This window comes from Balearica regulorum, chromosome 19 (genome assembly GCF_011004875.1).
Source record: "Balearica regulorum gibbericeps isolate bBalReg1 chromosome 19, bBalReg1.pri, whole genome shotgun sequence".
Lineage (NCBI taxonomy): Eukaryota > Metazoa > Chordata > Aves > Gruiformes > Gruidae > Balearica > Balearica regulorum.
Genome location: NC_046202.1, coordinates 7419104 through 7441385, shown reverse-complemented (window position 1 = coordinate 7441385; position 22282 = coordinate 7419104). Strand labels below are relative to the sequence as shown.

The 22282-nt window shown below is 43.9% G+C and overlaps 1 protein-coding gene and 1 long non-coding RNA gene across 5 annotated transcripts in view; one reads left to right on the top strand and one right to left on the bottom strand.

Moving 5' to 3' along the window:
• Window positions 1-404: 404 nt before the first annotated feature.
• Window positions 405-16039, bottom strand: LIG3 (DNA ligase 3). 3 transcript variants are annotated; one of them, XM_075771872.1, is made up of 21 exons: window positions 15861-16039; window positions 15373-15473; window positions 14895-15269; window positions 14261-14398; window positions 13113-13310; window positions 12512-12663; window positions 11419-11585; window positions 10690-10767; window positions 10419-10587; window positions 9587-9742; window positions 8998-9129; window positions 8141-8220; window positions 7627-7714; window positions 6571-6648; window positions 6187-6310; window positions 5690-5832; window positions 4765-4839; window positions 4016-4162; window positions 2797-2971; window positions 1809-1900; window positions 405-967 (listed from the first exon to the last, which is right to left on the bottom strand). In XM_075771872.1, exons 3-21 carry the CDS (start codon window positions 15178-15180, stop codon window positions 734-736), a joined length of 2712 nt encoding a protein of 903 aa, XP_075627987.1. In that variant the 5' UTR covers window positions 15181-15269; window positions 15373-15473; window positions 15861-16039; the 3' UTR covers window positions 405-733. The 3 variants fall into 3 exon arrangements, with proteins under 3 accessions (XP_075627987.1, XP_075627986.1, XP_075627988.1); XM_075771871.1 differs by having other exon boundaries at window positions 15381-15473; window positions 15861-16007; XM_075771873.1 differs by lacking the exon at window positions 15373-15473.
• An 825-nt stretch (window positions 16040-16864) lies between these two features.
• The window catches only part of LOC142604549 (uncharacterized), a 267675-nt gene continuing 262257 nt past the window's right edge, over window positions 16865-22282 (top strand). For both annotated transcript variants that reach the window (XR_012838417.1, XR_012838416.1), the window contains exon 1: window positions 16865-17528. This is a non-coding gene — a long non-coding RNA (uncharacterized LOC142604549). The remainder of the gene's footprint in view (window positions 17529-22282) is intronic.

The following is a 22282-nucleotide window of genomic DNA, read 5'->3' as shown; positions in this document are numbered from 1 at the left end:
ATAGTAGCTTCAGATGAGGAGATCTCTCAACTATCCTAAAAGATCCAGATGGTAGAGTTCCTTTTCTCAGCTTTTGCTTGTTGAAACATGAGCAACACAGTCTAGAAAAACAAATGAGGATGCTTGGATAACGCTACAGCAGTTCCTGTAACAGAAGCTTATTTGGTGTCTTAGTTTTAATATGAAGCCTGTGGCAGAGGTGTAAACTGCGACTGGATACGGACCTGTGCTGAATGTGAAAAGACAGGGAAGGAAAGTCAAACCAGGAGAAGGACAGGTGTCTCACCTAAACTGTAGCCATGCAGCAAAATGATCCTGGCAATACAGCCAATAGTTTCACATATTTGGTGGTCTGTTTTCCTGTCCAGGCAGAGAATAACCTTTGGAAAATAAGTCCTGACAGCAAAGGAGAAACTGCTTCAGTTTTATTTCTTTATCTATAAAAATACCCAAACTTTAAAAACCCAAGGAGACTAAACCAGCACTTAGATAAGTGCAGTGGTCTACATTATGGGCAGAAAAATGGATTCACCAGTGACATTTCTTCAGAGAGTTGTTTTAATTAATTCCATATGGGTGTTACGGACCTTTATAACTACCTCTGATGGACTTAGGCATTTTATTCCTATCCATGTCTCCACAGAGGAATCTCACCATTTCTTCCACCTACCTAGTTCTCAGCTGTTCCCTTCAGGGAATTCTGGTGTCAAGACTGGTCAGCTGCCCCACATTGCTAGCATGGGGCTACCAGTCTCCGTTTCCGGATGCATTCCCAGATCCAGTTGGGAGACACACGCTTAGCACCAGGATTCTCATCAATGTCCCCTATAACATGCGTTGCTGAGGCTGTGTCAAACTCCGGCACAAGATCCCCATCATATGCTATGAAGTACCGCCGGATTTTGTCGAAGTCCTTCACAGAGGGCGATAGGTACAGCTTCACACCAGTGAATATGTCCAGCAGCATCTGCACATTGTGAAAGAAGATGAGAAGCATAGGTTGGAAAAAAACCATCAGGCTGGTCTGGAAATTACACTAAATTCTTTGAGGCATGAACAAGTTCATTCACAGTTCCCAAGGTTATTATTCTAATCCCATGCCTAATAACTGTAAATTGCTCTTTGGACCATCATTAAATCATACACAAGAGCAACACTCATACAGTTCCTCAGAAAGCCAGATGTTACAGCTAAACAGTACAGCCCCAGCTACGGGGAACTATCACCCCATTACTCCCCTTAGTGGTGATGCCGATGTGGTCCAGTAAACACAATCTTAATGTCTTTGCCTTTACAAGCTGATGCTTCTTAGTTAAAGTAGGAGAATATAACCGCTCTGGGAGGGGGCTTGCTGTTTACATCAAAATAGCTACTCCAGGGTTATCAGGAAATTATAGCTCAGCAATTCTTAATCCACTCCTACAATTTGCTGCACAATGGGCTAGAAAGGACAGTTCTCTCCCTTTACAGCTCTAAACTCTTCTATCTGCAGCACTCAGGAAGAACAGCTGCTCAGCAATCACACCACTCTGTGGAGCAGGACATTGTTGGTGGGTAACAGAGTGTTGGCCTTTTGCATGACAAACCCAGTTACATCAGCTCTGCAACAGGAAAGAAGAGCTGCAGCCATTCACTTCCTTTACAAAGGGAATTATTGTTGCTGGTTTTGCCTTTACATTTCATTTTATACTGTGCTGCTATAGGAAGATTTCAAAGACTTTCTTAGATGGAAGGCAAAAGCAAACAGACAATTGAAACTGCCTCAGCTTCCTCACACCCCAAAGTGGTTGCTCTCCAGCTGTCCGTACCTTTTTTCCATTGTCATCCATCTCAGATGCTTTTCGCTTCTCCCCTCGTTTCTCCTCTGATTTTTGAGGGGATCTGATGACTGCTTTGCTTTCTGAAAACAAAAACTCATCTCATTTATGCAGAACTGGTTGTGTATTAAAGTGAGGGGGAGAAGAGGGTAAAAGGCTTTTCCTCCCTCTTTCCGGAAAATCCATGAATTAGAGTGTAACTAGTAAGACACATTTTTCTACTGCAAATGGCTCAGGGCATCTTCCTGCCCTCATCTCCGGGATGTTGCTATTCAACTTCCCTCCTTGTTGTCACCACACTGCCTTTTTGGGACTACTCAGAAATTTGCTTCAAGTTATTCCCTGGTGACAAAGCGCTGGTGAAGCAAACTCATTTCACAGCTTTGCAATTTACTACCTGGAAATCCCCTCCATCCAGGTGCCCTATTATATGCATGAATTTCATCCAAATAAAATACTGGTTCATAACCAAAAATGTCTAACCATAGGGCATGTGATCTGCAGGTACGGGAGCAGCAGGTCTGCTGCTCAGATCAGTCTGATACAGTCTGCTAAGGACCTGCATCTAATAAGATTAAAAAGGACTGCAGTCCCAGAGAAATTACTCCAAAGTAGTTTTGGTACGAACTATAACCAAGACTGCTAGGTTCAAGCTATCTGTTCTAAGCAGCATATAATTTCAGAGAGCTTTTATTGTCTAAACAAGTTGCCCAAGCACCAGCATAAACAGAATCATCAGTGCCATTTCCATCTTTTCTCAATCCCAGCACACCTCAGAACTGTGGCTATTCAATCCATGCTGTGAATAACACAGGCCAAGCCAAGGCTCTAACCAGCTTTGCCCATTAGCCCCGACGTGCACATGGAAGCTATTGTGGGATCTTCAAGCATCTGACAGAAGGCAAAGATCCAAAGTGGGCCTGCCCCAAACACAGAGAACACACCCTGCGGCTCCTCTCCCTGGAAAGCACCATCTTACCTTCTGGCTTCTGGGCTTTTGCAGGTGACTTGCTTGGGGGAGTTTTAATAGTGCTGTGTGGTGTGGAAGACCTGGAATTTCCCTCATTCTCTCCACTGCTGCCAGCCGTGGACTCATCTTCCTCCCCAGCAACAACGTTGAAATCAGCCTTCTCTTTGGAGAGCTGGTACAGCTCCTGTCCCACCAGAAACAAAGCATTGCCTTTAGCCACAGTGAAGCCTCTGATACTACACACGAGCCATAATACATCTGCTCCTCTTGTTTGTTCCCCCCTGACATGTTTGCTCACATGCTTTCTCTTCCTGCACCTCTTGGTAGCCATTTTCCTGTCAACTTTGTTCAAGCTCTCTGCATTCCACCCAGCTGCCTGACCTTAAGGGAAGCCATACAGGGAGGTAACAAACGCACATTCACATGATCTACTGCAGAGCAAGACAGAGTAACTCTTCAGAACCTGGCTCCCTAGCCTGAGAAACGAACAATACCCATTGCTGCAGGGAACAGTCTGTCTGAAGAGTCCCTTAACCTGCACAGGGAGCCAGAAGGACTGAGCTGAATCACTCCTTGCTTCGATGGTGTAACAAGCACTTACATCTGCTGCCAGTATCCCTGTAGGCAGTGCAAAGACAGCCCAAATGACAAAAACTAGACTGAGAACAGAGCTCAGAGCTCATCAACAGCTGACTGACTGCTGGGGATGGCAGCAAGCCAACCAGTGTCTATCAGTGAAGCTGAGTGGGGTGGGTGTAGCCCCAGGGGTCCCTGGCACACTGCCCTTTGGCCCCTGTGCCCTGGAACTGGGTCAGCCTACCCTTAAAGTCACTTCCCATATGCCTCCCCCAATCTCAGCAATTAATGGGAGACCAAACGACCATAAAGACTTAAGAGAATAAAGGTCACCTCTTTCAGGAAGGAAATTCCTCACCATGAAGGCTGTTACAAAAGCTGATACAACTAGCTGCCAGCACAGACTTCCCTGAAAGTGCACAACACAACAGCTCAAGAGACTTGAGAGGCCCCATGAAGGAGTACGATTCACATCAAAATAATCCAGCAAGCAGCCTGAGCCTAGAATAACTGGAAATGTAACATGCCATCCTAGGTACCAGTCATCAGATGTCTTTACTACATACCCTGCTGTCCAAATCTGTCTTTTTAAATATAGACCGTTGTCAGAAGCTACTCTCAAACATGCTGCAGAAATGCTGTGTTAACTTACCTTAAGCTGCTGGAGGTTGGTGGCTGTCTGCCAGTCTTTGTCATCTCGAATGCGGGTGCAACGAGGGAAGCGAATGGAGATCCCATCTGCAGTGTGGGCTTCAGCTTTAGAGAATTCAGCCCCTGTGATCTCCCACACTGGGGCTTTCTAAACACAGTATTGAGGAAGTCACGTCAGATTCCTGTGTTCTCTCATGAACTAACTCCAACACATCTGTATTCCTCTACTTCTACATCACCACCCCTTCCCTCCCAGCACAGGGTTCCATACACACAAGCTGAACTTCTTGGTCACATTAACTAGAAAAACTTCTATTTTAATTTCAGCGAGTCAGAGATCCTCCACTAATATATAATACCAATTTCTAAATAATGCCTTTTCTATCAGACATACACCGCACAAAGCATATGGATAAATTTTGTAAAACAATAGCAACTTTTGGGTTACAGTTGTGCTTCAGCCATTTTAAGTCAGATTTTTTCATGCCTCAAATTTAAAATAAATTCACTTCTGGAAGGGATTTAATGCACAAAAATATTTCCCAGAACTGCTGCAGGTATGATTTCTTCATGAAGCACTTAGTCTCAAATGCACCTGCAACATTCAGAGATAAAAACTTGTGCTTAATTTCCTGTTCCAAGTATGAAGACTAATCTTGTAACAGAGACAATTTGTACACTTAAATGAAGTACAGTAGATTGTTATATCAGGGCTGGAAAATATAGTTAAATAACTCTGACAGCACTTACCTTTGGATCTGGGACAATGAAGTCTGGGTAGTAGATTTTGTTAATTTTTAGCCACCTTGGAATTTTACTAGGATCCTATTAATTAAAAGCACAAAACCAAAATGATAGGCTCATATGTGATCATAAGTACTATTTCTACGAAAGACATTGCTGAAAGATAACCTAGAAGTAGATTAGCATGTAAGTATTATATTGCCTTTGTACAGATGAAACCTGCTTTAGCCTGCAGTGCAAGGTGCACTATCTGCAGCGGCTTCTCTTATCTAGAGAATCACAAAAATTATCTGTAACAGCTCTCAATTACTGTAATTCCATGTGTAAAACAATAACATTGTTGCTCCAATTGTGATTCATATAAAACTATCCTTTCTTTTTTTTTAAGATTCTATAACCTTGATGCAAATGGCTTGCAGGATGTCAAGTAAATATTAAAATTCATCTGTTTGTCAAGTCTTGAAAAGTAACACTCCTCACCTAAGTAAGTCACTCACAAAAAAATCTTAACTCCAACATGCCAGGTTATCTAGCCACAAGACAACAGTCTGACTGGAGCATTTCTTACCTGCAGCCCCATCTAGTGATTGTCTTCAACAATCACAATATGCCAAAAAAAAAAATTGGTACTTGCTCTGCTCTTCCCAATAAAACTTTGTCTTAGCAGGAAACAGATGGTGCCTGGCCTCCCACTCAGCAGCTGAGTAAAAATCTGAGGCAGAGCCTCACCTTGGGAGCTGGCTGCACCCACATCTCATTTGTGTCAGAGAAGTTTATCTGCTTTAACTCTGATTGAGCTTCTGTTCATTCCCAGCAGAGTACTTCAATTCTGCATTTAGCCAGCACCTCAGCTGTAACTTAGGAGGAAGGCTTTTGCCAAGGCCTTTGCTGAACATTCCTGTGGTCGCCCCCATGCCAGAGCCCTTCTCACCTTGCTGATCTTCACCATATCCAGCTCTGTTTGCAGACGTGCCAAGGTGGCATCATCGTGGCCACCGGAACACTTGGTCACTGTGCACCACTTCTCACTCTTGGGATCATAGCAGCCCATGAGGAAGATGGACATCATCCCACCTTCAGGAGGGGAAAGCAGGGTGGTTCACATCTTCTACAGGACAAGCCACAACTTTTCAAAAGCAACATAATGAACCAAAACCCTTCTCCATCTTGGGGAGTCAAAGGGCCTTTGGGTTTGTGATGGCTCTACAGCATCAGCTCCCATATACAAAACCGAACAGAGAGCCTCTATGCTGTTTAAGAGCCCAGCCCAAAACCCACAGCAAACTTGTAGCCTGGCATGTCACTGACTGCCACAGCCAGTCTCATTCTGGTAGGAGACCAAATACTACAGGAGGCCCGGAGCAGGAAAAAGCCTGAGAGTTTTCTGAACTGTCAGATCTCTGACTTAAGCCAACTCCAGAGACTGACCTTTACTGCCTTGTCCATAGAAAGCTCCCAGCACCACCAGGTCTGCTGTGTCAGCCATCGCACCCTCATTTAGGTAGTCCTTTTTCACTTTCAGCCAGTGTCGTTTTCCTGGTTCATAATTACCCTGTGCAAAACAAGGCAAGAAGCCTCAGAAGGATCATCTAGTGGACAGCTATCTCCTCAAATATCCCGTGCTTTTATCCAGCTTGGCGGTACAAGGGTACAGCAGTGCTCGATGTATGAGGAGCAACTTGGATTGGATGTCAGCATCAACAAGAACCCAGACATGTTTCGAGGATGCTGAGCCTTGTGTGCTTCATCTACACACCTCTGTCTGGTTTTATTCCCCAATCCCCAGCATACACCAGTGAAATGTGAACCTGCCTTTATATCTTTCAACACCAGTCCTTCCAGTCCCTCACGGATGACTCGGGTAATCATGTCTGCCAGATCTGAAGCTTTCTGAAAAAGAAAGGAATTGTGGTAAGCTCAAGACTGTCAAAGGGCTATGGTTTTCAGGCTATTTGGAGCAGTGCTGCACTAAAACCAAAGCAACTGCAGAGATGAACGGGTAATTTCATAAAATAGTTTTCCAAGGAGAGTCTTATATGTGTTCTCTTCATCCAGTGACTAAGCTGGGAATACACCCCAAGAAGAGAAGGGTTGGTTAGTTAAAAAATATTCCTCAGAGGCGAGGTAGCCACACCGACTGTGTCCACAGTATGTCCCATACGTGCAAGATCAGATTTTCTCAGCCAGCAGCACTTGCTTACTTCTGTATGCAACTGCCTTGGGGCCTATGCTTTTTTCTTCTTCCCAAAATGCTGTCTCTGCCCCAAATGTGCCACATTCTCCACCAAAACCAAGGTGCTACAGAAATCAATAGCAGCGAGGAGAAATAACGGGACATAGGGCTTGCGCATAACAAAGGTAAAATTAAGCATGCTACTGTCTAAATGCAGTTCTTAGCACTCAGGATGTATCTGTGCTACAAAAAACAGGGCTGTGTGGCACCTGAGGTTGCCAGTTTGGGTACTGAAAGCAGTCTAGCTCCCCTCAGTCATACTTCAGTCTTCTCTAGACAGCTCAGCATTGCACAGTACAGACTAAGTTACAACAGGCTTTAGCTCCTAACAACATCAAAGTCACAATGTCTACAAAATCATTAAGAAGCCAAAAAAAAAAAAAAAAAAAAAGAATTGCAAGTTGAGACTATGTTGAAGTGGCTGTAGCTGAGACAGGAGCACAGGCATGGCCTTCTCGAACAATGCTAGCTCAAGAAGTCTTGCACGCAGCCCAGAAGTAGAACCATTTTGACAGGCAGGGAATTGCTGGTTTTGCAGCCTTAATCATAAAAAGGCCACATGGTAAAGGAGCAGTGAAGTGTCCAGAGCGCAATCTATGAGATCACCATGCATGCTATTTTAACACTGAACTCACGGTGACGTGCTTCATCTCTGAGAAGAGGATCCGGTTTGGGATTTCAACCATGTTGTCGTGGAGAAACTTCCGACGTTCACACAAAGGCCTAACAAACAAGCGATTTCAACATGAAGTACCAGTCATGTGAACATCGAGAAAAGCAATTTAAATAACTGAATGACATCCTACAGAGTTGCAGAAAGGACAATCAATTCTTACTTTCCTCCAGGAACTAAGTTTTAAAATAGAAGTTTTGTGTTAAGTTTAGTTTCAGAGGATATAATATGGATTTCTGTCCAGTTGAAATGCAGTTAATCCTGCTATTTTGGAGCTGCAGAGCAAGATGGAGCTCTGTAGTGATGCTCCATAGCACAGCCAAGATTCTCCCTGTCTGTGCTGTCTTGATGGTAGAGGGGTAAATGGACAGTCTTAACAGCCAACACGAACCGCTCCCTCTGCAGTGGAAGCATATTCCAGCAAGTTCATGCTGGGAAACCGGTCAGGCTACTCTCACACTGCACCAGACACATACCTGTCCATCAGGCTGATGTCATTGAAATAGATGCAGTCAAACACAAACAGGCAAACGTTGGCATCTTGGAAAGCAGCTTTCTGAAAGGCAATTAAAAAGAAATTTGCAGTTGTAGCAAGCAGCACCATGGAGTTTTAGAAAAATAACAGAAACGAAATGATGTATTTTTACCTCCGTAATCTTTTAGTTATAATAAGCTTAGGTCTCTTCTAAAGGACAGAAGTATTCTGAGAATTAAGATTAGACTGAATGTGTCAAAGCGTAAAATAAGAAAATAAAAAACGCTAATTTCATAGTGACAAAGAAATAATGCCACAAATATTAATTACTTCAGGCAATGCAGCATCCATCACTACAGCTGCAACAAAAACCAGAAAAGCGTTCTAGAGACTGCAGATTAATGGCTACTTCAATTTAAAGCACTTACAATTTAATTTTCATTTTACTGTCCTCTTCCTCACCACCTTTTACTCTAGACATAAGCACTACATAATATTCACACAGCCTAACTACTCTCTGCATCATTCTGGCCTTCCAATCTGCCATACACTGCTCAAGCAACGATAAGCAATGACAGGATTGCAAGATTTTCCAAGGGTTTTTTAATATTTATCTTGAGCTGAAATTTTCTTACTGTCCTGCTAGTGATGATGTTAGTATCAAATAAATTGTACTAGAGCAATACCTTTTCATTAATAGCAGCCTTCTCGGGGATCTTATTTTTCCCCCAAATGCTCTAGTAAGCACCAGATCTCTCAGATTATCCTGTGATAACAGATTGCAGGCTAGTGCATTTAAATCAGCAGAATAACAGTCTCCAAGCACAACAAAAGATTAATTTATTTTTATTTGTTTACCTTGTGTACACCAAGAGTCCCAAAAGGAAGTGGCTTGCCAGTTTTGTTGTCAATCAGAAGAACTTCTGAATCCAGGATCATACTTTGCCCACCAGGGAAAGCCTGAGGGATGAAGTCCTTAAAATGGGCTACCTTGGGTAAAAAAAAGAAAAATACATCTACTGGCTGAAAAGAGGAACTCCCTCCAATCCAAAAGTATTCTCTAGAAGCGTGTCTGAGGCACGTGTATGCATAGTTGCACGAGCTTTACTTTCTACTATGGTACAGACAGCACAGTCTACAAACGGTTATATTTGTTCAAAACTCATTTTTCAAAGTCACCCAACTGGCATCAAGCCTCCCAAAATGCAGTGCATAAAGAGGACTCTAAGGCACATAGCTTGAGTTCAGTTTCAAGCTCTTAATGTCCACCAAAACTAATTGATTACAATTCTATTAAGCGTTGCTTTTCAGGATTCCAAATATCTACATAAATTAGAAAAAAGTCTACAAGAGAAGGTATCCACCTTGCCTATAGAAACCGTTGTGAAATTCAGTCATGTTTATAGAGGAGCTGGCAGAACAGAAGAGACAGTTTATAGGTGCTTACTTTATGTGGGAGGACAGGTTTGAGACTTCTGCTGAAGTAGCTGAAATGATCTCCATTTTTATGGACTTGCACGCGCTCACCATCGTATTTGATCTCTGCATACATGCCGTTTGGGCACTTCTTCATGGCATACTCAATTGACTTGCAAGCTTCAGCCTTAAAAAGGTGGAGAGAGAGAAGTTCCAAAAAACTCACCTGATATATTTAAAAATAAAGCTACTGTAACCTAGGTGCATGAATGAACTACCAATTCCTTTGTAGATCTTTTTGTCCAGGGTCTCTGATACTCAGTCCAAGTTTTCCTTTTCTTAATTACTCATTTACTTAAGAGTCATCTGCATATGCCCAGATAATTACAGCTTTTCAGTGCTTATCTCCTCCAAATACTTAAAGGTGTAAGTACTGTCCCTTTTGCAGCAGTGTGCTTAGCCCAGAAGTAAATATTTAACTCTGATTTGTTCAAACAAAAAACCAAACTTATTTGAATCTCTAATCCAAAGGAAAGCTTGTGCTATTTCCAGAGAAAGGATCAACTTCTGGAATGACAGCAAACAAAAAAGTCATTTCTGGACTGAAACAAAGTCAAGATTTTAGCTTCTGCGGTGTCACTGAAGCTGCAAGTACTGAATACATTGAATACTGGCCTCTTGGTAGGAAACACTTTATGAAATGGCATTAAACACAAAATTCAGCACCGCACACACTATCGGCTCATACTACACACAGGCACTTATCTGTGTACCCCCTCTTAAAGGTGAGGGTCCCTGACAGTCTGTATGAGGACTCCATCTCTTGCTCAGCTGAAGTTACCGTTCAGGGGAGCCAACATTACCAGCATGGGCTGAACCGGGGTCATCAGAGAGGCCTGCACACTGAGGGTTCGCTTCAGACCTGGCATCTTCTCAGCCTCCTGCTGGTTCATCAGGACTCGCTCTACCACGTCCTGGAGGTTGCGTGATGCCTTGAACGCCTCGTAAGCATTGGGATCCAAAGCATCCAACCTTTAACAAATTGAAGAGAGGCAGGAAAACATGGATTAACCTCAGGTCTGCTGCTCCTGGCTAATGCCCACTTCTGATCTCACAATGAAGGGTAAGACTTACACATGCTTTGCTCCAGCATTCATTTTTAAGTCATGCTTAATTAGCCTGATGATGCATTTCAGGTCGTTGCCCGTACATCTGAAGTGAGAGAGAAGATTCAGAAATGGTAGACATTTAACTGAACTGCCTTTCATCTGAAATAAACTGATCCAGGCCTCTTAAAAAAAAAAAGGTTGTCCCCTTCTGTTGGGTGTAAACTCAAAGAGGACACGTTACTAGTGATGTCTCAGAGGCACAAGAGAATATCCAAAAGGCTTTTTAGCATCTTTATGTTTGAATGCAAGTATTAGTTGTGCCTCAGTGTTGATGTACCTTCCAAAATTCACTTAATTAATGCATCAAGAGTCATAATAACATCCTCAGATCAACACAAAGTGAGCCAGATCAAGAATCTTCAACGTGTCTAAATGGCTTGAAGGCTTTTCCCAACATACCTAAGAACAGCAACTCAATTAACAGCTAAATACCATTAAGGTTGTTCTGCCAGCCACTTGTTTAGTACTGGCTGAACAGCGTCTTGACAGGCAAGGATGAAATTCTCTGGTGTGAACGAGAGTCACACATGTTCTCCACTGCTGATCAGCAGTCAAGGTGTCTTAATCAAACCACTAAGAGATGTTAAGGTCAGTCTCTGTGGTTTATTAGTTTTTCACCTATTCCAGCTTGTGATATTTTGATAACCACTCCTAGTTTTAGGGTAAACCTTCAGAGGCCGGTTACTTTCCTTACCTGCGAGTGATGTGCTGCAGCACGCTTTGCTGGTCATCCTCCTTTGTAAGCTTGGATAGCTGGATTAGGAATTCATCTACCTCTTGGATCGTCAGGAGACTTTTGGCTGCTGGAGGACAAGACTTGCTCTGTTCAAAGAAGAGGCGTATGGTCTCGGAAACATCTCCCTGTCTCCAAAAAACCAAAATAAAGGTGTGGATCAGAGCTACAGCTAGAGAATGGGGATGCCCCACTGGGGATTCAACGTAGTTCCAGTAAGTAGGATAAAGCACAGGAATGATCCTGGGATCACATGAAGGAATTCGAATCAAACATTAGAAAAAAGCCGCCACAACACAGAATAAAGCTTCTCAGCTGTTTCATTTGCAAAAAAAAAGATAAGTAAGAGTACCAGTATCATCTCATTGCTCTATTTTTCTCTGCTGCAGCATCACAGACCTGTTACTGCCTCAGGATGAATCCACTTGTAAATCCAAGGATCTGAAACAGTCTAGTGATGTCACTAGAAGGCAGTATATACCAAGGCAATAAAGAGAGGTGAAACAATTAGCTTCATTATCTAATTCACCCATTTTCTCCATCTTGCAATGACTCAGAAGTGTGCATAGTCAATTATCAACTCCTATGCACTGGAATTAAATGCATACATGTGAGCACTTGCAATTGTACGAGTGTAGCTTAATTATACGAATTAACTTAAGCTCACAGTAACAGATCTGTTAATTGAATCACAGTTTTTGATACGTGATGTTACAAAAAAGTCATACAAATCAATTATATAGGAATATGCTAGACAAAGCAGTTCAGACAAAGCAGATGCAGCCCGACTTGCCTAGATATTTTAGTCTTGCTTTCTAAAGTTTTGCAGGTCAATTCATATCTTGGTTTCTGTTCAAACATTATTTTCTAAAGGTTCCAGATGGCAGAAAGTGCTATGAAAACTGCTACAGGAAAAAAAAAAAAAAAAATCACCAACTTCCATTCTAACAGTCAAGCTAACAATCTTTCAAATAGGAGTAAAAAAAAAAAAAAAAGCCATTACAGAATTTGGGACTGAACAGCAGAAATTAAGAGAACTGCTGTCTACACTCACCTGTTCCAGGTCCCGGACCATTTCTTCTTGGCTGCAGTTAAAAATCCTACTAAACAGCTTTACAATCTGCTTATCATTCAAGTTGTAAACAATTTTAATGACGCCTGGTAACAGCAGCTTAATGGTCAGGTATACATCACCATGAAAACCATCTGGAAAAAAAAAGCACAGACCATTAGAAACTGTCACAATTTATTTTCACATACAGGCTCTAGGTGTTTGTGCCCATTAGCATGATGCTGGGGAAAAAAACCCCACAGCTGGGGCTTACTCTTTCCACCATACTGTTCTGCTTCACCTAAAAGGAGATTTCTTAGGGGAAACGCCCACAACTGTCTCCAAATCTGATCCCAGCACTAAGTTGGTGGCACCTACAAATATTCCCCACAATCCTAGACTGAGATTAATTCTTATCTGAATTTGTTATTTAGATGAACAGTTCACTCTGCAAACACTATCTGCATAGTTCAGAAATCATCACGGCACACAGCTTGGACTACACAGCAATCAGATTTTATTTCCTCCTTGCTTTTGAAATAATACTTTGAGGTTGATTTTGAGAGGGCTTTCATAGGCTGCGAATGCCAAGCAGGAATCGTACCTCCTCCAGATCCCTTCTTCAGAAAATCCTGAATGATCTGCGTTTTCACATTATAGCTCGGCTTTTCAGCAACCATGGCACAGAGCTTCCTGAACTCTCGCAGCAAGCAGTCTTTGTGCTTCGGATCACATTTTTTTGCAGATAGGCTAGACTTGTGGGAAGAGTTTGCAGAGACATCTTCTGAATTCTTTGGCTTGGCTGCATCAAAGACATAAGAAGTTGCTTTTTTAACAAGTACAATAAGGTGCAAACTTTGAAGTTTGAAGCCACCTCTGCTTGGCAAGCTGAAAAGAACAGTCCCATTATGCTGGCAAAGCTTCAGAACTGAATAATGATCTGTGCTACACCAAAATTTGTGACTTTAAATTTTAATTACCATTAAAAGAAAAAACCCAAACTATTTTTTCATTAGTTTTGCTTTTCACAGTACACCAGAATTTTCTGGACCTTAATTCTGCCAGACAAATATGGTGAAACCTTGCTGAAAAGGAATTCCTGCTGGCAGATGCTTCTGTTTTATTTCTACTTTGCCCTTCACAGCAACATGTTTTCTTAAGATAATTTCTAAAACGGGGGGAAAAAATGTCCCCATCCCCTCTTCTTCATAATACTAACACCCCTACTCATCTCTTTGGCTGTGTATGTGGCAACATGTGCTCTGGGTGGTTCAGAGCTACACATCTGCGTCAGGTCAGTGCCCATGCCCTGACTGTCCTGCTGCCAGCTGCTTCTCAGGACAAGCTGCTGAGGAGTAACCATTCTCCCTTCCACGAACACTGCGACTGCGAATCCCTCACAACCAATTTTTTACAGATTCTGAGCTCCACATAGGGCATCGTTACTCTACACCTTCACAGTTTGATTGAAATTGGCCAATGGACTAACACAGGAGTGGAGTCAGCCTGACAACGTGGGTTACTGCATAACCTTTGTTTCCTTGGGAATATTAGAAAGCCAAACATCAGTTCTTTCAAGACTGACAGCTTAAGAAAGCACTAACAATTTTTTGGCAAACCAGATTTTTAAAAAGAAATTAAAACTAAACCACCTTCTATAGATAAAAAACTACTGATCTGAGCCAAGTTAAAACACCCCCGATGCTGATATTAGAAGAGAAGGATTTCGCAGAATCAGTTTTTTAGTCCTACCTGTGAAACCAGAGAACTTCTTTGGTGATGGAGTGATGAGAGCCAATGGATCTTTTGTGGTTAGTTGTCCTGTGGCAGTGAGCTTAGCTTGGACTATCACTTTTTTCTTCGGTGTACTTGCAGCCTTGGAATTAGCTTCTGTAAAATAGCAAGGTTCAAACCAGCACTCAGAAATAATCTCATACATCTCTCAACATATTATGTAAGATATACTGCAACAAACAAGTCTTAAAAGAACTGGAGATGGAGGAAAAAAGCGAAAGAACATTTTTTCAGATAGCAAAAGACTACATAATTTATTAAAGATCATGAAGAAAAGCTGAAAATGGAAAATGACTGATGCTTCCTCCTGGGATTTATCTGCCTGTGTCTGCACATGAATTAAACCACCCAGACCCTCTCCATAGTCAGTTGTGACAAATTAATTAAGAAGCATTATTGTAGAAGTGACTACTACTTCCCTTTCCTATAGAGCTGACACACAGATTTGAACAGCACTACCCACTTTGTCACTAGGTCACACTAATACATCAATGAGCATTTCGTGGCAAGGGCACGGCTGTATGGCAACCAGTGGCATACCCTGAAAATGAGTAAAGTAGAAAAGTGACCCAGGTGCTGCCACGTGTCTCACCTAAGATGTGCTTGTTGATTAACTCTTTCTCCCCATCTTGTAGCTCTTCCCACCCTTCCAAGTCTGTGATGTCTTCAATTTTCTTGGTGGTGGCCCGGGCCTTCTCTAGCTTCTCAAACATGCAATTCACATGGTACCACTCCTTCATGTCCCCGCCAGACTCCGTGAAAGGATTTGGAACAATCTTTCCAATGCGCACCATTCCTTTCACGATCTTCTCCTTGCATTTCTTGCAGCCTGCTGTGCCACGCTTGGCATAATCTACGCAGTACCTCTGCTCTGCCATGTCCTCTGCAGCTGTACAGGCTTGGCGAAGCCAAGCGTTCAAAAGCAGCGAGAAACGGAAAGCCCCAGCACCACCACCCTGGTTTCTGCCTGCGGACCGGAGAGATACACGCCGTAACAGGAGCTGGTACCAGTAACCGGGGCTGGCCCCGGCGAGGCCAACACAGCAAAGGCAGGGTCTGGGCAAGGAGACCTGTGTACGTGGGGAGAAAAGTCCTGTGCCCCTGCCGAGCGCCCGGGCAGCCTGCGATAGTGTCCTGCTGCCTGCGGGCATCCAGCCTGCGCCGGGGTGTGCTGCAAGCGAGAGAGGAGACACTGAGGCGCCCCCGGCCGCTGCGCCTCCTGCCCGGCGTGGGACGCGGAGCCTCTCCGAGGCCTCAATCCTCCCCCCCTCTCCCAGCTGCCCCGCTGCTGCCTCCCCAGCCCCCCAACGGCCTCCGTCACCCCTGAGCCTGCCCCACAGGCCCTGACCTTCCCCCCGCCTGCACCACGGACCCCCCTCACCCTCGGACCCCCCTCACCCTCGGACCCCAGTCCCTTCTCCCCTCACACACGAGCCCCGGCCCCGCCAGCCCGCCCCAAGGCCGCTTTCCCGCCCTGCCCGCCCCGGCCGAACCGCAGCCTCCCGCCGCTACAGGTCCCAGGCCCCCTCCCCGCCCGTGGCCGAGGCGAAGGACTCACCGGGATCTTCACGGCGCCGCCATCCCGCCCTTCCCTCCGGCCGGCGGACGCGACACCCTCCAGCCCTCGCTATAGGCCGGAGCCGCCGCCACCGCCGCGCCTTTCAAAGCGGCCCGCAGGCTTCCGTAGAGCAGAGCGCATGCGCGCCGCGCCGCGCCCCACCTCTTCCGCCCGAAAGTGGCGCGCAGGTCGCGCGCGTGCGTGAAGCGTCGGTGGAGGCGGTTGGCCCCGGCCGCGCGGCGCTGGCCCCGCCCCCGAGTACAGACCCCGCCCCTTGCCCCGCGCACGCGCTGCAGAGCGTTTTCCCGCTTCGGGCGCGAGCGAGGCGATGCCGCGTGCCGGCACGCGGGCGGTTCTCCGCTGCGCTGTGCCTTGTGTGCCCGGGTCTGAGGCGATGCCTTCAAAATCGGCCCTCCGAGAGCACTGCGCCATGTCGGTACAGGTCTGAGGCAATGCCCCTGTCCCTGGCTTCACCAAATCGTCCCTTCAAGGGTGCTGCGCCACGTTGGTGCAGGTCTGAGGTGCTGTTGTATCAGCTGGTCTTCAAAATCGGTTCTCCAAGAGTGCTGCAAAGCGTTCATGCAGGTCTGAGTTGCTGCCCTACCCCTCCCCTCATGAAGTTGGTCCTGCAAGAGGGCTATGCTGTGTTTGTTCAGGGTTGAGGTGCTGCCATGTTACCTGGCCTTCAGACTGGGCCCTCCAAGAGTGCTTCACTTTGCACAGGCCTGAAGTGCTGCTTTATCATCTGGCCTGAAATTGTCCTTCTGAGAGCCCTACAGTGCGTTTGTGCAGGCCCTGAGGTGCTGCTGTATCACCCCAGCCCCCTGAAAACAGCCCTCCATCCCAGTACGGGTGGGCAGGTGCCTGCAGTCCAGCTGCTGGCCGTGGTGGTGGCAGCCATCCTTGTCTCTCTGATGAAGGTGCTGTTGTGCTGTGCCAGGAGGCTGCTGAGGAAGCTGGAGCGGATGCTGTACGCACCAATGGGATTCCTGCCTTCATCCCGGAAAAGGATGCTGTGTAGGTGGTTACAGCTGGGCTGTCTCTCACCTGCTTTGCTGTACCTCAAAGGCAGAGTATGAGGCATAAGGTTCAGAATTTGCTTCACCAGACACGTCTGTCTTTTTGTTGGCCTCCAGCTAGTTGCAAGGCAAGGTACAGGCAGCCTTCCTCTTTTTCTCAGCACAGCGAACTCCTGCTGCACAAACCACGCTATTCGGAGCTGCAGATGAGCATAACAACTACGTCTGGTCACAAAACCGTGATGAAGTCCATGAGATAAGCATTTCTGATCAACAGGAACTGTCTGTAAAGCAGTCAGTCTGCATTACTTTGCAATACTTTACGCTGCAATGCTTTGCTCTTGGACAATGCGTTCAATCAGTGATCTCAGAATGGAAACATACCTTCCTGTTCCTCATGGCCCAGAAGTGGTGGAAACCCCAAAACAAAAGAAAGAAACAAGCTCCCCCGACCAAATCCAGCTGGGGCTTTGAGTCACAAGAAGAGGACTTGCAGAAGGATTCAGGGAGTTCAGAAGGGACTTCTTGACTGCTATTGACTTTACATGGAAGGCATCCAGACAGGACTATGCTTCAGTTTTAAGGTGCTGAACAAAAGGCTGTATGCATTCAGCTCCAAGACCGTGCATTTGACAGATCTGGATTAAAGGTATGTGTGCAAGTTTCACGTGGTTAAATTTTTAATCATTCAAATTGCTCTGAAAAAGATGTACCATTGACAAATTATTTACAGAACCAGCAGTGACTGGTGCAATAGTTTGCATTAACAGTGGCCTCTTATAGGGGAAGAAAATGATAAAAACCAGGAAAAGATGTAGAGGGTAAACTGTTCAGACAGAGCTTGCTGGGAGCTCAGTGCAGTGCTCACAGCATCCCCTTTGGGGAGATCTCTCATTCATTGTATGTTTGAGCCTGGTAAAAGAGATGGAAGGATGGGCTCAAGGGCTGACATATTCTGCAGTGTGTCGTTATCGGATTTCAATAAGGCAGCTGAGCAACCTCTCACTGGTGGGATTCGCTTCCCTAACTTTTACCGTCTAGAAGTCAGCAGCATGATCTAAACTAGGCTGTGTCTACAATCAGTAGAGGAACCTGCAGAGGGCATTTCAGAGGCTTGAGTTGGGGTGAGATGAATTGCCTTCTGGCTGTTTTCAGTCTGGAGGGTATTTGGATGGCAGCATGGACAGGTAAGTGAAGTAGGAGGGCTCCCCTCCGGAGAGTCCTGCCGAGACTGGAGATTGATGACCTAACCCGTGATGAAATGCAGTATGCGCAGGCAGGTGGCAGAATGCTGCTTGGAGAAAGTGTGAGTTTCAGATTAATTTCTTCAGTGGAAAACAGACACAACTGATGTTTGGTTGCTTTTGAAAGGCCTTGGAATAACAGCAGCAGAGCTGGGACACTCCTAATTCCAGCTCTCTTTCTCTGGAGCAATGTAGCTTAAGAGTCTTTAGCCTGGAGCATTAATTTTGCTATTCTTCCACTGTAGCCCCAAAGGAACAGGGGAAAAGTTGAAACTATGCATCTTCTGAGCTTTCTCTGGCTAGCAGGTCTGAGATGACATTAGGAAGAGATACAAAAGTTTCAACTGGTGTGGGAGTGAAAGCCCCTGATTTTGGCCACTGCTCTTAAGTTTTCCACATAAGTACTTTCTTCCCCTGAAGTTGCAATGTGCATCTACTGTTCTTATTCTGAGTGGGAGAGTATGTTTGCAAGGGGAGGAATTAAAATTACTTCAGGTTTCACAGTCTTATTTGAATAAACTCCTCCAACTCCCACTTTGGCCAAGATGTACCTTTAAACAGCTCTGACTAGAGCAATATATCCAGTGAGCATCTTTCCACAAAACTGCAGGACACTGAGTTCACAGAAAACTGAGAGAAAACAAGGAGACAAATCACTGCTGTTTCTCAAAGGATCAGCGAGGAATCACTGCTGGCGTCTCTCTTGGTAGCTAATACCGGAACTGCTGAGATGAGCCTCTTAACATAATGCGCTCTCTGTGTAAAAGTCATCAATGACAGAGTAGTAGAGGGGCCCCTAGGAAAGCAGAACTCTGTTTTAAGTAGTTTATTCCACTAATACAGGGAGGATAATGCCCAAAAAAGTCAGATTTAAAGGATTAAATCTGTCCTTGCTTAGGCAAAGTGGCCATCAGGAGTCCTGTCAGGAATTAAAATATATGTGAAAGCGAAAGAATTGTCTCGGGTTTTGTTTGTGTTTTTTTCTCAGTGTTAAGAAGCAAAAAAACAATTTTAGTTTCACCTGAAACTAGTGTTGAGAATAGTTCATAAAAAAAAGTTCACCTTGTCCAGATCTTCTGGGGATACCTTAAATTGATGGGGTTTTGAACTGAAATTAAAGTTTTGATGCAAGACTTCTTTCAGAGTTACATTCCAATGAATCCAATCTTCTTGGTATTGAGAAAATGTCCAGAATCTCACTAAAATCAAATAAAGGGAGGGAGATGTTTAGAATTTTAATAACTGCAATGAGCAAATATATCTCCTTCTCTGGCTGCTAAAGAAGATACTGAATCTGGACATGTGGTTTATTAAAATACAAGAGATAAGAGAAATGGAGAAGATTATAGAAAACAGACATATATACATGAAATACATTTAAAAAAAAGAGAAGTGATGTCAGTTAAATAACAGATCAAGAAGCCATGTAAGGGAGTTATAAAGCTCAATATTACTCACTTATTTGCATATATATTTCTTGGTAAGACTTACTTGGTTGGGGCTTTGAAAGCAAAAGCTACTACCAGCTTAATGGTGAAATCAAATATAGAGTGGTAGGTGACAGTTAAGTCTGAAAGGATTCACAGGTTTGAGAAGTGGCTTACAAGGCTTTCTGGCTTCTAAGGGTGCGAAAAGTTGAAGCTGGATGTGTATAACAGGAATGAAATCTCTTACAAGCCTCTTTCTGGCCCTCAGTTCGGTGGGGAAAGAAGAGAATATAATCTGTTCTCAGTTTACAAATGTGCTTGCTTTCCTTCAGTCCACATTTTCTTCTCATGGAGAGGAAGGGTGTTTCCTGGAACTGTAAATGGGACTGAATATCATCTAAGGTGTAACGCTAAAAATTTGGATCTCAGAAGAATAGCTGTTCCCTTCTGTAGGACATGTAATCAGGTGTACAGACGGTAATTCACTTTCCTTTCCCTCCATGTTAGCGCTCTCCAGGGCGGCACTTGTGATTCAGCGCATATGACACGTGCAGCCGTGTAACTCCTGCATCCCTGTTCCCATTGCAGTGACATGCCTGCCTAGGGCGGTGACAAAAAGATGACAATGAATGTGGTGTTATCCTGAAATTGGTATATACAGTCCTCTGTGGAGGAGACAGTTTTGGACTGTGAAATTTGTCCTTTAATCCAAACACAGCACAAGTCTGTCTCTCCCCTCCTCCCTACCGCATCTCTGCTGTCTTTTTGAGAGAAAATCTTGACATTTGGTACATGGACATTATGCATATCTGAGCGTAGGGAAACAAACATGAAATTTGTCATTTCTAGTGCAGGTTGCCCAAAGAGTCATTTAACAGCCACAAAAAATGTGTCAGAGATTTCCAAAGGCTTTTAGGAGATGCTCATGCCCATTTGCTGTTAATACTAATGAGAAGTGAGTGTCCAAATCACTTGGACGGGTTTTGGAAAGTCTCAGCTAGATTCATGTCTTCCTGGAGGAAATTACATTTGACAGAAGGCTTCTGATGCAGAGAGAATAAGGGCATTGAAGGCCACTATTTAAATTCATTGTATTTCAGTTCAGAAATCTGCCAAATGTGCAATATATACAGATGCTGACATCTACACCTCTATTCTGCTGTCAGCTAATATAATATCCTTTATTTTTCTGCTTACTGCATATGCTGTTAAATTAGATAGACGTATTTGCAAGGTGAATGACAAGTGTAATTGGCTATAAATGCTCCATTTAGAGAGATTGCAAACTATGTTTAAGTTACACCCAAGTGCACCTGTACTTGAGATGCAAAGTCATTCAGCTCCCACAGCACCTTCATTATAACCATACTTCATCCTCCCACACAAATAGATTCTGAGGAAAATAATTTCTCCCCAAATGTACATCTGCTGCAAATTATACCAGCATCATTACACACGCAAGTATAGTGAACACAAATCTCAAACTATATGTTGGTGCTGATTGAAAGATGACACCTATTTTTGGAAAACAAAGGAAAGCTAAAATAAAAGCTTCACAATTTTTTGTTTGTTTGTTTCAAAGCACTTCCCTAATTCATTTGTCATTTCTGTAGGATTGGAGAAGATTTTTTCAAAATTTTAATGGAAAATTTTAGCTTTGAATCCTTGAGAATGAGATTGAAACCATGGCTGAAATTTTTTTTTAATTGACCTTGTTAGGGAATCATTGTTGCTAAAACCTAGAGATCACTTTGATACCATTCTTTGTGATGTCTAAAATTAATTTCAGAAAAAACATGAATATTTTCAAGAAAGGCTATAAAACTTTAAAGTTTTTTTCTTTTTTTCTTTTGGAAAATCTATAAGGCTTCTGATAAAAAGGCTATTTTTGAATGTAAACAGCTTTTTATTGAAACACTTCTGACTAGTTCTCCTGCAAAGTAGCACTTGTGACCAGAAAGAAAATGGTGCAATTTAATCGGTGCCTACCTTTCATTGTCCCTGTCAGATCTGCGGTTGGTTGTGTTAAAAGCATACGTGTGCAAAGCACTGCTTATTATCTTAACAGCCAGGAATCTTGCAGGTTTCCAATTCCCAATTTTTCTTCTCTGTTTCTTCATTATACTAAGTGGCAGTTATGTACCAACACAGAACAGACAGGGCCAAGGCAGTTTTAACTTCTTTTTGTGTCTCAGGTAATCTGTGTGCTTTGGTTTAATACAAAGTAGTCCCAAGGCTTTCCTATGTGCACTTTCCTATGTTCTTTCAAGCCAATTTGTCAAATCTGCACTCGACAGCTGGTCTGTATGGATGTCATACGTTCAAAGCAAAGACAGTTAAATGAAAGAAACTCCTAAACAAATTTGGTATAGATTGTGCCTTGCTGCCTGTGATGTGGGATGGAGGTACACCTGATTGCAGATCTAATCTCACTCTGATACCTGAGTAAGAATAATGACAGTCGCTTCATTTTGTCCTGCCCAAGGAGGCTGTGGGATATCTTCAGCTATATGAAGTATTAGAACTTTTTGGCCTTTCCACATGTTTCAGAAGGCTGATGGAAATTCAGGTACAAGATGACTTCTGGAGACCCCAGCTCTTGGCCTCTGCTGTTCAAGAGTAGGAGTTGTTACGTGTGGGCTTTAACAGAGCCTCAGGATGCCACCTGCTAAGGAGGCACAGACAAACCTCTGCTTGGAGGAGAGTTCTGCTGTTTAATGTTACAGGAAACT

Coding starts and splice junctions, on each gene's coding strand:
- LIG3 (XM_075771871.1), bottom strand. CDS start 15,453: ATGCCCGCAGGCAGCAGGACACTATCGCAGGCTGCCCGGGCGCTCGGC. Junction 9,743..10,418: donor CCCCGGTTCAGCCCATGCTG/GTAATGTTGGCT, acceptor CACCTTTTTAAG/GCTGAAGCTTGCAAGTCAAT. Junction 4,840..5,689: donor ATATGGTGAAGATCAGCAAG/GTGAGAAGGGCT, acceptor TTTAATTAATAG/GATCCTAGTAAAATTCCAAG.